The sequence below is a fragment of the Eleutherodactylus coqui genome, chromosome 4 (genome assembly GCF_035609145.1).
Source record: "Eleutherodactylus coqui strain aEleCoq1 chromosome 4, aEleCoq1.hap1, whole genome shotgun sequence".
Taxonomy (NCBI): Eukaryota; Metazoa; Chordata; class Amphibia; order Anura; family Eleutherodactylidae; genus Eleutherodactylus; species Eleutherodactylus coqui.
The window spans coordinates 244,196,584-244,212,755 of record NC_089840.1 but is presented as its reverse complement, the minus strand read 5'-3'; the positions used below and the strand labels follow the sequence as shown (position 1 = coordinate 244,212,755).

Below are 16,172 nucleotides of genomic sequence, written 5' to 3'. Positions count from 1 at the left end.
GTCCTGCGTACCAAGTCTCTGGCGACAGACCACACCGCCTTCGGTGACAATGTGGTTCAACAAGATACAGGGGACTATGGAAATGGAGGACCTCACGGCAACACTCAGAGGTTCTCAGGAAAAGACATGGTTTCACTGGCTGGAGTTCCAAAACTCAACGGAATATCGGTCACTTTTGAACCCCAACTTCCAGAGGTCATAGAGTCCCCCCCCCAATCCTTTTCTCTCCCTTCCGCTTTATCCCCTTAGGTATCCCAATGTGTCTGTTGTCCCGTCACTTAATTGATTAGTTCTTATATTAAACGAGATAGTTTCGGTTATATCTCGTGTTTTTATGTTCAAAAATACCAGACTTAGCTGAGGGCTCTAAGATCAGCTCAAATGCTACAAGCGTTTCGGTTTCATCAACACCCGATGACCCTAGGCACTGACCTATCCTCTATACTCAGTAAGGAACGGAACAAAGTCCCGAGCCTAGTAGAAAGTTTAAAGCTTAAAGTTTACTTTGTGTTATCTTGCAATAATACGAAAATACTCTGTGAATTTTGATTAAAGTTAACTGTATGTAAAATGAAAACCAGAAATAGAGAATAAAAAATAAAAAAATCAATACTCACCTAGCAGGCGCTGCCCGTGTCGCCACCACTGTTCTCCAGAGCACTGTGCAGGCTGCCGGGCACTTGTCATGGCCGACAAAGCGCCTATTACTATTCACTATTGCTAGTGACAGCGATTCAACTCCCCGCCTCCAGAAAGAGATTGCTCTGATTGGCTTAGGCCACTGAGTGTCGGTTGGCTTAGCCAATCACAGCCAGCGCTGGTGCATCGAGTGCCAGCTCTGATTGGCAGAGCCAGCTGACAATCTCTTGCTGGAGACGGGGATTTTTTTTAGGTAGTGCAGCTAGCGCTACCGTTTAGCGCTGCCAAAAACATGGTATCAAGTTGTACCATGTTTTTAACAGCGCTGAACCCGCTGCCCATTCATTTCAACGTTCCACAAATGACTGAAAACGGCCAAAGATAGAACATGCATTGCTGCCAGAGCGCAGTGTTGAAGACGCTGCATTTTGACGCTTGTGTGAACAGCCCCATTGAAATGAATGGGAGCGTTGTAGAACATTTAACGCTGCGCTGAAAAGGCAGCGCTAAACGCTGTACAAAAACATCTGTGTGAGGGAAGCCTTATACTGTGATTTAAGCTTTGCTTATATAAAACTTAAAAACATGTTTAACCCATTAATAACCAAGGTTGTACATGTAGAAGTATTGCAGTATATACCGTTAGTACTAAAGCCTGTTTTTGCCTTAATGGGGTATACTGGAGAGTAAAACTTGTTCCAAGTTCTCACCCATCCACTGATAGATTGGTGGGGTCTGGCTGCTGAGACCCCCACCTATCCCGAGAATATGTAGTTTGTTTGTTTTGTTTGCTTATTTGTGGAATATAATTAAGGCTCATATAACTGTCCACGGGCGATATTTCACTGCATTACCCGCGGCGATAATTTGCACGCGGGTAACGCAATGAACGCTTTCCATAGGATTACTATGGAAAGCGCAGCCCAATGTACACAAGCGGAAAATCCCCGCAATTTTATGCTCACGTAAAAAATTGTGGCATGCTGCAATGAACCTATCATTAACATAGGTTGATCTCGGAAAATCGCGCTGACATTAGTTCTCCCCGCGGCGGCTCCTGCAACACCTGTGGACAGCTCGACTAAAGCCTCTATTATCTGATGTCATTGGACCGGACCTATTGCTTCCAGCCCCGAGTACCTCGCCCAGTGTTTCCTTGAATCATCCGGTGGGGGGGGGCTGGATTCACAGTAGAACCTCCTTTCAAGTAAGTGATTGGTGTTACTATCCGTTTATATTGGATAACCGCTTTGAGTATGGGAGATATTTCTTTTTATTTTCTATTGTCTGCATATCTGTTCCGAGACCCTTAGATTCTTCCTGTACGCTCTCCTGTTTCCTGGATGTCGCCCTGATGAAGTGTCTAAAATACAAATTTATTATGCGTCCAGGGATGCGAGGCGTAGTATCCTATATGATTAGTTGTGCCATTTGCACCAGGTGAGTCCTCTTCCATTACTTCAGAAGTGTTATTACCTTTCATAATTTGTTCTCCTGATCCCAAGAACAGGAGACCTGCGTCCCACATATGTCTCAATGCAGGATCGCTTATCCCCATTTCTGTAGTGTTGCAACGAATGAGCCGCTGGTCGCGCATGCATGGCCGTGCCTCCATTCATTGCAATGGGGCAGACAGGGATAGAGTGGATATAAAAAGTCTACATACCCCTGTTAGAATGCCATGTTTTTGTCATGTTAAAAATCCAACCAATATAAATCATTGCATATTAATTTCTACCTTCAATGTGACCCGTTATCTGTACAATTCCATTGAAAAACAAACTGAAATCTTTTAGGGTGGAAAAATGTAAAAAGTAAACTAAAATAGTCTGGTTGCATAAATATGCACACCCTAAGGGTGCATTCACACCAACGTATATCGGCTCGGTTTTCACGCTGAGCCGATATACGTCCTCCTCGTGTGCAGGGGGGGGGAGGCTGGAAGAGCCCAGGAGCAGGAACTGAGCTCCCGCCCCTCTCTGCCTCCTCTCCGTCCCTCTGCACTATTGCAATGAGAGGAGGTGGAACGGGGGCGGGGCTAAGTTCCGGGAATTAGCCCCACCCCGTTCCGCCTCTCCCCATTGCAAATAGTGCAGAGGGGTGGAGAGGAGGCAGAGAGGGGGCGGGAGCTGAGTTTCTGCTCCTGGGCTCTTCCAGCCTCCCCCCCTGCACATGAGGACAACGTATATCGGCTTGGCGTGAAAACCGAGCCGATATACGTTCGTGTGAACGCACCCTAAGACCAATAAATACCTTTTGAGTATATGACAGTATTCAGCCTTTTTTGAGTAGGTGCTTATCAGCATGGCACATCTTGACTTGGAAATCTTTGCCCACTCTTCCTTGCAAAAGTGCTCCAAATTTGTCAAATTGCGAAGGCATCTCGTGTGTAGCGCCCTCTTCAGGTCAACCCACAGATCAACAATGGGATTCACGTCTGGGCTCTTCCTGGGCCAATAAAAAACTCTGATCTTCTTCTGGTGAAGCCATTCTTTTGTTGATTTGGAGGTATGCTTTGGGTCAATGTTGTGCTAAAAGGTGAAATTCATCTTCAGCTTTTTAGCAGAGGCCTGAAAGTTTAGTGCCAAAATGGACTTATATTTGGACCATCTTTACTGTGGGTCTGGTCTTCTGTTGATATGCAGTGTTGGCTTTGCTCCCAACATACCTTTTGGAAATATGGCCAAAACATTCCCACTTGGTCTCATCAGACATAACACGTTCTTCTACATACTTCTGGCAGACTTGATGTAGGTTTTGGCAAAACATAGCCGGGCTTTGATGATTTTCTTTGTTACCCCACAGCCCTGACATACGAAGAATATGGGAGATGGTTGTTACATGCTCTACACAACCAGTATTTGCCAGAAATTCCTGCAGCTCCTTTACTGTTGCTGTAGGCCTCATGGCAGTCTCACAGGCCAATTTTCTTCTAACATAGTATGTTAGGCTGAATGAAGACAATGTCCATCTAGTTCAGCCTGTTTGATCCATAGGGAGGGAAAAACCCCAAGAGGCAGAAGCCAATTAGCCCATTTGTGGGAAAATTCCTTCCCGACTCCATAATGGAAGTCAGAATAATCCCTGGATTAACCTCTGATAGTTCCTACCTAAATATAACATCCGAACTATAAACCTGCTGGTAACCTAATGTCTATATCCTGTAATATCCTTCTGCTCGAGAAAGACGTCTAGTCCCCTCTTAAACTCCTCAATGGATTTTGCCATCACCACGTCCTCGGGCAGAGTGTTCCACAGTCTCACTGCTCTTACAGTGAAGAACCCTCTTCTGTGTTGGTGATAAAACCTGCTTTCTTCTAGACATAGAGGATGCCCTTTTGTTACCGTCGCGGTCCTGGGTATAAACAGATCCTGGGAGAGATCCTTGTATTGTCCCCTCATGTATTTATACATAGTTATTTGATCACCCCTTTTTTTCAGGGTGATCAGTCCTAATTTTGATAGTCTCTCTGGATCTTCTAGTCTTTTCATCGATTTGTGAGGAACATCCAGTTCTTGGTAATATCACTGTTGTGCTAATTTTAATCCACTTCTTAATGACCGCAGTTTCTTTCACTTACCGGAATTCCCCGGTGGAATTCCGCAGCGTAAACATTGAAAGGCGGACGGCTATTAGGTTCATTAAAACCTAATAGTGCCGGCATAACGCCGCGGATTTCCAAAAATCCGTCCGAGGGCAATAAACCTAATGCAAGCACATTATTTTAGTTTTGTTATTTTTATTTTTCTACCGTAAATGATTTCAGTTTGTTTTTCAATGGAATTGTAGATAACGGGTCTCATTCAAGGTGGAAATAAATCTGAAATGATTCATCTTTGTTGTTTTTTTATTATGACAAAAACATGGCACTTTAACAGGGGTGTAGACTTTTTATATTCACTGTAGCTAAGTTTAAAACATTCGGACCTCCACCGATCTATTACCGCTGAATGGGTGGAAATTTGGAAAAAGTCTTTTCAGAATACCCCTTAATGACCAGAAAATTTTTCATTTTTTTCACCATCGCATTCCTAGAGCCTTAACTTTTTAGTGATCATTTAGTAACATTGGCCTAAATGGTGTCAATGAGAAAATACAATTGGTCCCGCTACAAACAAACCTCATATGGCCCTGTTGATGGAAAAATACAAAATTTTTATAGCTCTTGTGACAAAAATCACAAAAAACCTGCAGAGAGAAAGGGTTAAGACATAAACAAGAAGATCTGACAATTTGTACGCATTGGTTATTGTAAGATATTTCCTCGGGTAACTATAGTACTTTACAAGCAAATGACCTTATTATTCTGATGTAACTTGTTGCAGCTTGTAGTAACACGCCACTTATCACCTCTAAATCGCTTATTAGAAGAGTTCAACAAGCCGCGTTAATCATTGCCGCCAAGCTAATGTGTAACAGCTTATTGCAAGTGTATGACAGCAGCCGCATCCAGATGTCTCTTACAACGCTTTCTTAACTCTTAAAGTGTGGGTTTGCGGAGAGAACAACTCTTTAATGCTTATATATTCAGATTTTGTTCAGTTTATAAGATAGATAAAAGAGAAGGGAAGTCATAGAGTACTCGGTACCAGCGCTTCCCTGCCCCGCCTGTTACTTAGTAAACTTGGCATTTAATGGGGCATTGTTTCCAGAACACAATGTGGTGCCACATGGAGGCGCCATATGGTGGCACATGGGCTGCCTACTGACTCTGTGGGCTGCCATACAGGGTTTGTGCACAAAACTTTGTCATGTGCACGATCCCTTAGAATTAGAAAGCATTAAACCCATCCAGAGCAATCTAAAATCTTGGTACAGAAGCAGACTGTTGCAGTCAAAAACATTCTTCCCCCACTGCAAATTAAATTTGTCAAGTTTGAGATTTTTTTTATTGCAAATAGCTAAACGTTTGCAAACAAGAACAGTTCAAATAGTTCAACAAAAACACCACTTTTAATACCTATTGCAGTCTCAGAATTATTCAAACACTTTAGGCCCCCTGTCCACGGCCAAGGCGGAATATCGCTAGCGATATTCCGTCGCGGGGGAGGTGGTGGAGGTGATTGTGACACCCACGCGGAGAATGTGCGGGGTGCATTTAGGCTAAGCCTTCTTCTAAGTAATTTCTTACCAGAGAGTATGTGTAGAGGATCTTGTCTTTTCACCTCCTCCGGAGTATATATAATGTTTAGGACCGGTGACATATAGATAACGTGGACTATAGGGCCATATTGTTCCTGTGTATTTTTGCCTCCCAACCTCTGAGCTTCTGCCTGTAACTACTGCTGTGAATGTACCTGTAATTTCCTGTTTGCAACGTTTATTCAAGTAAAGTTTTACCGGGCCTTAACTGTTCCTGAGGACCCGAGATATGATACACTTGTCCAGTGTTTATTACTCCGCTGCATAGAAATAACGGTGTGGGAACGATGGCGTCACGACGTGATATACATTTATACTTCCATAAGCCTTCCCCTGTGTTACCACTCGGTTACATCGGCCATACACATGATAGGTGGGCTTGCAGTAGTGGGGTTCATAGTCCGCCTCGTGCCTGTTGCAGTCTGGCATCTCTACTAGGACGTGAGAAAGGCACTGAATGTTCCTGGAGATACAGCTGGAAGCATACTGTAGTTTGCAAGTTCAAATTTAAAAGAACATTGGCTGAAAGAGATGGCTGTCACCAGCTGCCACTAGATTCCTGATGAAGTAGGGGATCAAAAACTCTTGAGTGACCGCAAAAGCCTAGCAGCTAGATTTGGTCGTAGCAGGCACTGAAGTTTCCCTTTCCAAAGTAAGGTGCATACTGAACACTGATGGTTTTCATACCCGAACTTCAAGACGTACAGCTCTACTGACCCAAAACACACGATAAGTCAGCGTCACTATGCTCATATGAATAAGCCAAAGAAGTTTTGCGATTCTGTTCTGTAAAGTGATAAAACTGAACTGGAACTTTTCTGGCCTACAGATGAGCCGTATATGTGGAGGAAGAAAGAAGCATACACTGAAAAGAAATCCTTGCCTATAGTGAAGTATGGCGGTGGCTCAGCGATGGATGAATTCTATAAAGTATCAGGAAATCCTAGTAGAAAACATCATGCCTTCTGTGAGGAAGCTGAAGCTTGGGCAGCATTGGGCCTTCTAACAGGACAATGACACCAAGTGTAAATTCTGAGGTGACCATTAGTCGCTTGACTTGCACCCCATAGAAAATTTTTGATGGGACTTGAAAATGGCGGTTGTAGGACATAAATCCAATATTAGGGACCCAGAGTCCATTGCATAAGAGGAATGGACTGTGTGACAAGTTGGGGTCACTCGCCTGCGGATCGCTGACCTCTCATACACGAAAATGGAGCACCACACGTGTAGAAATGCTCCAGAGACGTGGATTCGCTTTAGCTCTGGCTCCTGTCAGCCTTTATTTCACAGCAAATGTGTAATCCTGGGTTCACCACCCACTGGGTCACAGTCACTACCCCGCCCGGGGTGTCTAGAGGGCGTCTTCCTCTGTCAGATGTGTGACTGACCCAAAACTGGTCCCCACGGATCAGGCTCCCAGTTCCTGACGTGGCATCTCCACCGCTTCCACTGATCCACACTGGACCTTAGGCTTTTAGCCCTTTCAGCTCACCTGAACTGTAACTTCCCCCTTGCTTTTGGCAGGAACTGGCTTTTATCTAGTTCCTGCTCCACCCCTTGGTGTTAACCCTAGCACCAGAAGTCCTGTCTGCAGAGCACCAGAACTCCTGTCTGCAGCCCTCTACAGGCCCTTCTGTGTACTGCACTACTACAACTGAAATTCCTCAGGAAATCTGTCAGCAGCTGAGGTCTGGCTATGTATTACATTTGCAGCAGATCATAACCGCAAAAGGAGCTCTACTAAGTACTAAAGATACTTGTCATGAAGGGGTTGAAGAATTCTGAAACTACAGTAGTCATTAAAAGTGGCATTGTGTGTTGTGTTTGGTGAAACCACTTGTTATATTAGTTGTGTTGAGCTCTTTAAAGGTGCTTTTACATCTGCGCTGGGGATTCTGCTTTCCTGCTCCGTTTGTAGAGAAGGAAAGGTGAATCCCTACGGCTGAACAGTTCCATATCTGGACGGAACCGAACAGTGTCGGGTGGACCCCATTGCCTATAATGGACGGCGCACACTTTCCTCCCAGCTGACTGTCTTTTAGACAGAAAAAAAGGTGCTGCATGGAGCTGTGCACATCAGTCACTAATCTCTGCCCACCTGCTGCCTTCAGAAGACAAGAGACTAAAAGGGGAAGGAAGGAGAGGTGGCTTTTTATCTTTTAACCTTCATGCCACCAATAGTTCTTAATATACTCCATGGGGAACCCTTACCCCTTCACCCATGAACATGTATTTTCCATTTGGTGCTATGACACTTAGCAGGGTTGAGTGGCAAAAGCTTCCTGCAATACTTAACCTTAGAGAAAAAAAATGGAAATTGAACAGAATAAAACAAAGCCGGTTCGCTGTTCCTCCTCCGTGTGTTTGGCAGTAAGCACTTAGTTCTCTGTAGATCCTACTAAAGATAATGGGATCTGCCAACAGTAATCTGTGAGCTGGAAGCCTCTTAAGGCCCATTTAGATCCAATGATTCTTGCTCAAAAATCGCTCAAAGCCATCTTTTTAACCAAGAATCGTTGGGTCTAACTGCACGGACATTGTGCAGTTTTCATTAACGAGTCGTTCATCGTTGTCTTTCAGCAAGCTGAAAAAGACCAATGAGTCTTATCAGTGGCACATACTGAGCTCTCATATGGATACTGCTGATACTATTGTTTCAGCTGATATCCTGCTCGGAGAACACAACCGGAGTATGAAGAAGACAGCGGTCCAGCTGTGTTCTGCATACCCTGCTCGGAGCACTTAGCTGAATATTAAAATGTTAACATTTGGTCCCCGAGGAGTAAGTCCTGGGAACCTCATCTGGAGTTTATATTCATAGTTGTACCTGTGAACATGACTGTAAGCACAAGCTTGTTTCTGTAGCATGTGCGTGGATTTCTGAAAACCACATTCAAATGAATGGGACAGCTACAGAAATTTGTGCCACATACTGTGAACTTACTGTGGCATTACGTCTCAGGGATATACAAAGAACTCATCGGGCCCCACCCCTGTGGAAAATAAATGCTCTCCCACCCACGCGGAAAACAAATTATATTAGAGACCACCTATCTATAACAGTCACTATATGGTATAACAGTATAATAGATAACAGTTCTACACAGTGATAATGATTACAGTGCAGTTACTTCCAGTAATATTAATTACAGTGCAATTACCTCCAATGATAGCGATTACAGTGCAGTTACCTCAAGTGATCGAAACTTCTCTGATTGGCATCATTTATTTCCGTTCTGTATGCGGGCCCAGACCACCATGAAGATTTCTTCCAGCCACGACTCATCTATGCACACTCTACTCATCCTGCTGCTACCACCAATGCATCTCTCACTTCCACCCCTCCTCACACAGTACTGGTGTCCTCTCTGGGGTCCAAAAAATGACTACTGGCATCCCTCTGTGGCTCCACAAACTACTAGGATCCCCTCTGTGTCTCCTCTTTCCTGAATGTCTGGCCAGATGGTGCAGCACATGTCTGTCTGTTCTGTGACAGAAATCGGAGGCCGAGCCTTGGAGATCTGCTGCAGAATTTAATAAGAATACGCATGCGGATTTAGGCCCAGTCCATGTGGCCGCTCAATGAGGTTTCCGCTTCAAGAATTGACAGGTCAATTTTTTTCCCCCGCAAATTATTTTTCAAAATCTGCAATGGAAAAAGCTGCATCACACGAACTACTAGCTGATATACCCGGCTTTGCCCGAGTTAATTTGGTACTGGTGTTTATCTGGTGTTCACACGAAAAATCTTATGAAGTCGTGGTTACTTTAGAGATACCGAGGAAAAAAATATGTTCACCATTTTGCATGGTTCTTTGCGTTACCCAGGAAACACCACGTGAATGTAACCATGCGATGTTTCCTTTATATAAAATGACATCGGGAAGTGAGAGAATTAGATTACATATGTAAAATTTGGACGCTAATTCTTTTGTGCTTAGAATTGAATAATCGAGTTGGGACCCATTAACCTTTTCTATTTATGACATCATCAATGCTCGTGCCAAATTTCAAGTTTCTATGACATCAGGAAGTGAGAGAATTTGATTACGTACGTAAAATTTGGACGATAATTCTTTTGCGCTTAGAATTGAATAACTAATTTGGGACCCATTAACCTTTTCTATTTATGACATCATCAATGCTCGTGCCAAATGTCATGTTTCTACGACATCGGGAAGTGAGAGAATTAGATTACGTACATAATATTTGGACGCTCATTCTTTTGCGCTAGAACTGAATAATCGAGTTGGGACCTATTAACTTTTCCTATTTTGGACATAATCTATGCTTGTGCCAAATTTCATGTTTCTACTACCTCAGGAAGTTGGAGAATTAGTGGCGAGTGAGTCAGTGAGGGATTTTGTCTTTATATACATAGATGGTGAAGAATTCCACAGCATTCAATAGAATGCTAAAACAGTGAGGATATCGCTGTGGATTTGGGTGCGGAATCCGTGGTGAATTTACACTATGAGCTAAACATTCGCGGAGAGAGTAACCTCCATCTCCTATGCTCTTTGATGAATACCTAATTTTTCCAGTAGATTGAGGGTTAAAGACAAGACAGTCTAAATCTAATTAGCTTCTCCTGTAGGCGTTCACCAACTGTTGTGTGAATAGTAATTGTTATTTCCAGAAATCTAATCCATCTTCTATGACTTGTTGTGAAGCATCATTCTGGAATGTATGTTAAGCGAGGTTAGAAAAAGTTAACTCCGTGTAATTGAATAAAATGCTAGAATTCAATAGGAAAGTTATATAAAGAACTGATGTCTTATGGGAAATGCTGTAATGGTGGATGTTTAGTACAGAAATACTGAGCTTCATTATAGGAAATGCTATAGTGCTGATGATGGATGTACAAGTACTATGGGTCCATTATGTATCACTGGCTATGAGTAGTAAAGGAGACTGTGGATATAAGAGATTGCTGCATAGTTAAAGGGCAAGACAAGGCAAGTTTTACCTTTCATGCAGAAAGTCCAGGTGTAGCCTGTCCCAAAGGGCATGATAGCGTTAGCCGTGCATACTTACCACTGTTCCATTTACTTTCATTGGACCACTGCACTTAGCTGATGGTCCATTGAAGTGAATGAAGTCATGGTGCACATTTGTGGCTACCATACACTTCAGGACAAGCTGCTGATAGATTCTCTGCATGATGTTATAGCCACTGGTCATGGCCAGTGGTGTCCCCCTACCTCCTCCTGCTGTTGGGCGTGATAATATCTGTGGCAGACCTTGCATGTCCTGTAAGCATCCTTGTTCCCATAGAGTGAGAGCACGCACCCAGCCACCTCTTAAAGGGCCAGAGTGCACCCTCAGATTTCTAGTCCCCAACCAATCCCGACAGGTCCTGGATTATTTAGAGCTATTGTGCCCATAGGCAGGTGGCTGAGCAATCAGTTGCTACTGTGCAAAGGTGCTACTTTGTTTCCTATTTGATCTACTGGTGATAAACCCATGCTTGAACTACCCAGCTTTCCTGATTTTCCCCATTCCTGATCTTGGCTCATTTACTGTTGCTCGACTATGCAAGACATCTGCCTGCCCTGACCCTCAGCCTGTTCCTTGACTATTCAAGTTATCCGCTAGCGCTAACCTCGTCTTGTTCCTCCAGTACTGACCAAGTGTGTCAGCTGCAACCTCATTTAAACTATTTCTGGGGTAACAGTGTGGGAGTCCCAGCAGGAAATAACAGATCCCAATTGGTGGGGTGAGGGGCGGTGGAATGTTATTGTACGGGGGGAGGGGTGGTGAAATGTTATTGTACGGGGGGAGGGGTGGTGGAATGTTATTGTACGAGGGGAGGGGTGGTGGAATGCTATTGTACGGCGGGTAAAGGGCGGTGGAATGTTATTGTATGGGGGGAGGGGTGGTGGAATGTTATTGTACGGCGGGTGAGGGGAGGTGGAATGTTACTTAACGGGGGGAGGGGTGGTGAAATGTTATTGTACAGGGTGAGGTGTGGTGAATTGTTATTGTATGGCGGGGGAGGGATAGTGGAAATTTATTGTACAGCAGGGAGGGGTAGTGAAATATTATTGTACAGGGGGGAAAGGGGTGGTGGAATGTCATTGGCTGTTAGGGAATAGCTCTTGGGGAAGGTTTACACAAGCGTATGTGTATAAGGGTGACTACTCACTACAGTTCTTTTTCACTGCGAAATTCGCAGCGTTTTTTTCTCCAGGTGTCTATGGGACTTGGTAATGTTAAAATCGCATCGCACAAAATTGTGATTTTGCCACAATGCCCTTTTAACTTTAGAAAGCCCCATAGACACCTGGGAAAAAAACGCAGCAAATTCGCAAACGCTAGTCTGTAGTCACCCTTAGGGCGCCTACCCACTGGGGATTTTTTTTTTCCTGCGATGTTTTGCGTTTTTTCTCAAGAACAATTAGTATAGAATGTGTTCTTGGCCATCTGGGTTTTTTTCCGTTTCGTGGGGTTTTTTCACATAGAAACTGTCAGTTGCATATGTCTCCTTATTTTTCTCTTAAAGGGGTTGTCTCGCGGCAGCAAGTGGGTCTATACACTTCTGTATGGCCATATTAATGCACTTTGTAATATACATCGTGCATTAAATATGAGCCATACAGAAGTTATTCACTTACCTGCTCCGTTGCTAGCGTCCCCGTTGCCATGGTTCCGTCTAACTTCGGTGTCTTCTTGCTTTTTTAGACGCGCTTGCGCAGATGTATCTTCTCCCTTCGGCTGGTCTTGGAAGCATCGGCGTTTTGGCTCCGCCCCCTTGTACGCATCATCGCGTAGCTCCGCCCCATGACGTGTGCCGGTTCCAGCCTCCTGATTGGCTGGAATCGGCACGTGACGGGGGCGGAGCTACGCGATGACGCGTACAAGGGGGCGGAGCCAAAACGCCGATGCTTCCAAGACCAGCCGAAGGGAGAAGATACATCTGCGCAAGCGCGTCTAAAAAAGCAAGAAGACACCGAAGTTAGACGGAACCATGGCAACGGGGACGCTAGCAACGGAGCAGGTAAGTGAATAACTTCTGTATGGCTCATATTTAATGCACGATGTATATTACAAAGTGCATTAATATGGCCATACAGAAGTGTATAGACCCACTTGCTGCCGCGAGACAACCCCTTTAATGCATCCATGATTGTCAATGGAGGGCTGCAAAAAACATGTAAAAAACGCCGCAAAAAACGCAGCAAAGAACGTGCGAAAACGCCGCGTTTTTCACGCGCGAAAATCGGCAACGCAAGTGGGTAGGCGCCCTTAGGGGCGGAAAAAACCCCCCAGATGGACAAGAACACATTCTATACTAATTGCTCTTGAGAAAAAACGCAAAACATCACAGGAAAAAAAATCGCAAGTGGGTAGGCACCCTAAGGGTGCATTCACACGACCGTATATCGGCTGGGTTTTCACGCCCAGCCTATATACGGCGTCTCTCTCTGCAGGGGGAGGAGGCTGAAAGAGCCGAGAGCAGTGCTCTGAGCTCCCGCCCCCTCTCTGCCTCCTCTCCGCCCCCCTGCACTATTTTCAATGAGGAGAGGCGGGACAGGGGTGGAGCTAATTCCTGAAACTTAGCCCCGCCCCCATTCCACCTCCTCTCATTGCAAATAGTGCAGAGGGGCGGAGAGGGGATGGAGAGGAGGCAGAGAGGGGGCGGGAGCTAAGTTCCTGCTCCCAGCTCTTCCAGCCTCCTCCACCTGCAGAGAGAGATGCCGTATATCGGCCGGCGTGAAAACCGAGCCGATATACGTTCGTGTATGCAGCCTCACGCAGCATTTTACCGCTGTGTGAGCCGGCTTTTCACTGTGTATGGCAATGATTTTGGACTGCCGCTGATAGTATCATGAGCAGTCTTTTTTTTGTCATTTCCCGCTCTGACACTTAGCGGCGGTGCATATAAACGACACACATACACAATGAGATTGCGTATGTACAGCATTTACTATGTGCCCATGGAAAACAGCAGGGCTCTATGGTGCAGACGCAGTAACATAGAACGCGCTGTGTCCTTTTATGCACGTATTACACGCAAATGTGAATAAATCACTGAAAAAATCAATGTACTTTCAATGGATCCGTTCGCCGTGTACTATGCGCTTACATGACACTTGTGTGAGCCGGGCCCGAGGTGCATGATTTGTAAGTGAAATAGTTCATAGCTGTCTTTTGCTTTCTACGAGCCACAGATACCCTAAAAACCTGGGGCCACTAAGTGACTTCTATGACAGCATAGGGGGGGGGGGCAGTTGTAGGGTCTCCGGTGGCAAGACCTTTCATCTAATCACCACAACTCTCATCATTTGTATATCTGCTGAGATGGAACTGCATGCCGAGTTTTGCAGCAATGACATCTCCTTCTCTGGGATTGAGCATTGTCACAAAGACTGTATATCCTCTATAGATAAGAGCTGACGGCTCGCGCACACTCCCCTGCTGTCAGGGCTGGCGGCCTCTAGTGTCTGTAACAGGTACTGCAGGACGCGGAACCAAACGCTGAGGTGATCTGTCTCCGGGGGACTGCTGATAGTGAGGCACACGCTGTGCTGTGTGCAGAAAGGAAGGAGGGGATGTTGTGCTGCTGATAACATGACATCAAATTACGTGAGTAGCTCTGAGCCGGGACTGACAGGCTGCTAGCAGGGCATGCTGAGCCCTCTGGTTCCACCACTAGAGCTGCATGCAGTGGAGTGTATGACCCCACAGCCAGTCCAGAGGTTGTGCAGGATGACCGTCCTCCCAGAAAACCCGTCTGGAGGGGGATTTATAGGGGGCTTTGGGTGCAGTAAATCCGCCAGTCCCAACGCCTCCTTATAGTGGGGGACTTGTGTGATTTCCAAATATATTGAAATATACGGACAGGCTCCCACCAGCGTAATATAATCGCGTATCATACGCACATAGTACGCGGTGACCGGATGCAATGGGAGGATGTTGGTTTTCATTGATCCATTCATATTCGCATGTATGCATTGCGTAAAAAAGCGCAGCGAGCTGTATGGTACAGCGATACGGCCCTGTTCTCTAACGTGCATAATAAGCGCTGTCGATACGCAACTTCATTGCGTGTGTGCGACGTTTATACGCAGCGTTGCTAAGCGGCATAGTGGGAAATAAAAACCAATTGAGACTGCGTGCGTGAGATACGCTGTCCTTCACAGTCCAGAATCGCTGCCATACGCCTGATCAGACTGCGCTAAATGCTGTGTTATACAGTGTTTTTCTGCGTACGCCCGTGTGAGCGCAGCGTTTAGCGTTCTCCTCTCTGCAAGCAACATCTGCGCGTTGGTTCTGTTCACTTTTCTATTCTGTTATAGAACAGAAGAACCACAAAATAACTGTCAGAATTCCGGAAACCCGCGGAACCCGCTGACCGCAATAAGTTCCAGCAGTTCCGTCAGTTTCCTTTTTTTTTTTTTTACTGCATTTATGATGGAACCCCTGAATGAAATGAGCCGACAGACGCGTGACCAGAACCCAACCTGCCCGTCCGGCTGCGTCCCTCTTAGGTTTTTTGTTTTTTCCTTCCCTGTTTTCGAAATAATCATAACTTTTTATTCCCCCAGTGACGTAGCGACATGAGGGCTTGTTTTTGTGGGGCAAGTTGGATTCTTCATTGGTAACATTAAGGCCTCATGTCCACTTGAAAAATACAATTAGCGCAGAATCCGCCGCGGATTTCCTTTAAATGGTATTTTTTTTGCATGCAGATATCCGCACACATTGCTATCAATGTGATAGCAATGTTGCCGATCCGCGCGGAATCCGCGGCAGAGTGGAGCATGCCGCGTTTTTTCTCCCGCGCGTGAAAAACGCAATTCTTTTAAAATGCCATCCGCGGGTGCAAAAATCAATTTAATGGACCGCGGATGGCCAGTGATTCCCTATGGGCAAAATCCGCTACGGATTCCGCGGCGGAAATCCGCAATTCCATTTAGCTAGTGGACATGAGGCCTTAAAGGGGTTGTCCCGAGGCAGCAAGTGGGTCTATACACTTCTGCATGGCCATAATAATGCACTTTGTAATGTACATTGTGCATTAATTATGAGCCATACAGAAGTTATAAAAAGTTTTATACTTACCTGCTCCGTTGCTGGCGTCCTCGTCTCCATGGTGCCGACTAATTTTCGCCCTCCGATGGCCAAATTAGCCGCGCTTGCGCAGTCCGGGTCTTCTCCTCTTCTCTATGGGGCTCCGTGTAGCTCCGTGTAGCTCCGCCCCGTCACGTGCCGATTCCAGCCAATCAGGAGGCTGGAATCGGCAATGGACCGCACAGAAGCCCTGCGGTCCATGGAGACAGAGGATCCCGGCGGCCATCTTCAGCAGGTGAGTATGAAGACGCCGGACCGCCGGGATTCAGGTAAGCGCTGTGGGGGTTGTTTTTTTAACCCCTGCATCGGG

General features: G+C 45.5%; 1 protein-coding gene across 1 annotated transcript in view; it reads left to right on the top strand.

Moving 5' to 3' along the window:
• Positions 1-14,241: 14,241 nt before the first annotated feature.
• Positions 14,242-16,172, top strand: part of LOC136626164 (protein FRA10AC1) — a 33,778-nt gene continuing 31,847 nt past the window's right edge. The window contains exon 1 of the mRNA XM_066600973.1: positions 14,242-14,374. Coding sequence (XP_066457070.1) covers positions 14,360-14,374 — 15 coding nt within the window. The 5' untranslated portion in view covers positions 14,242-14,359. The remainder of the gene's footprint in view (positions 14,375-16,172) is intronic.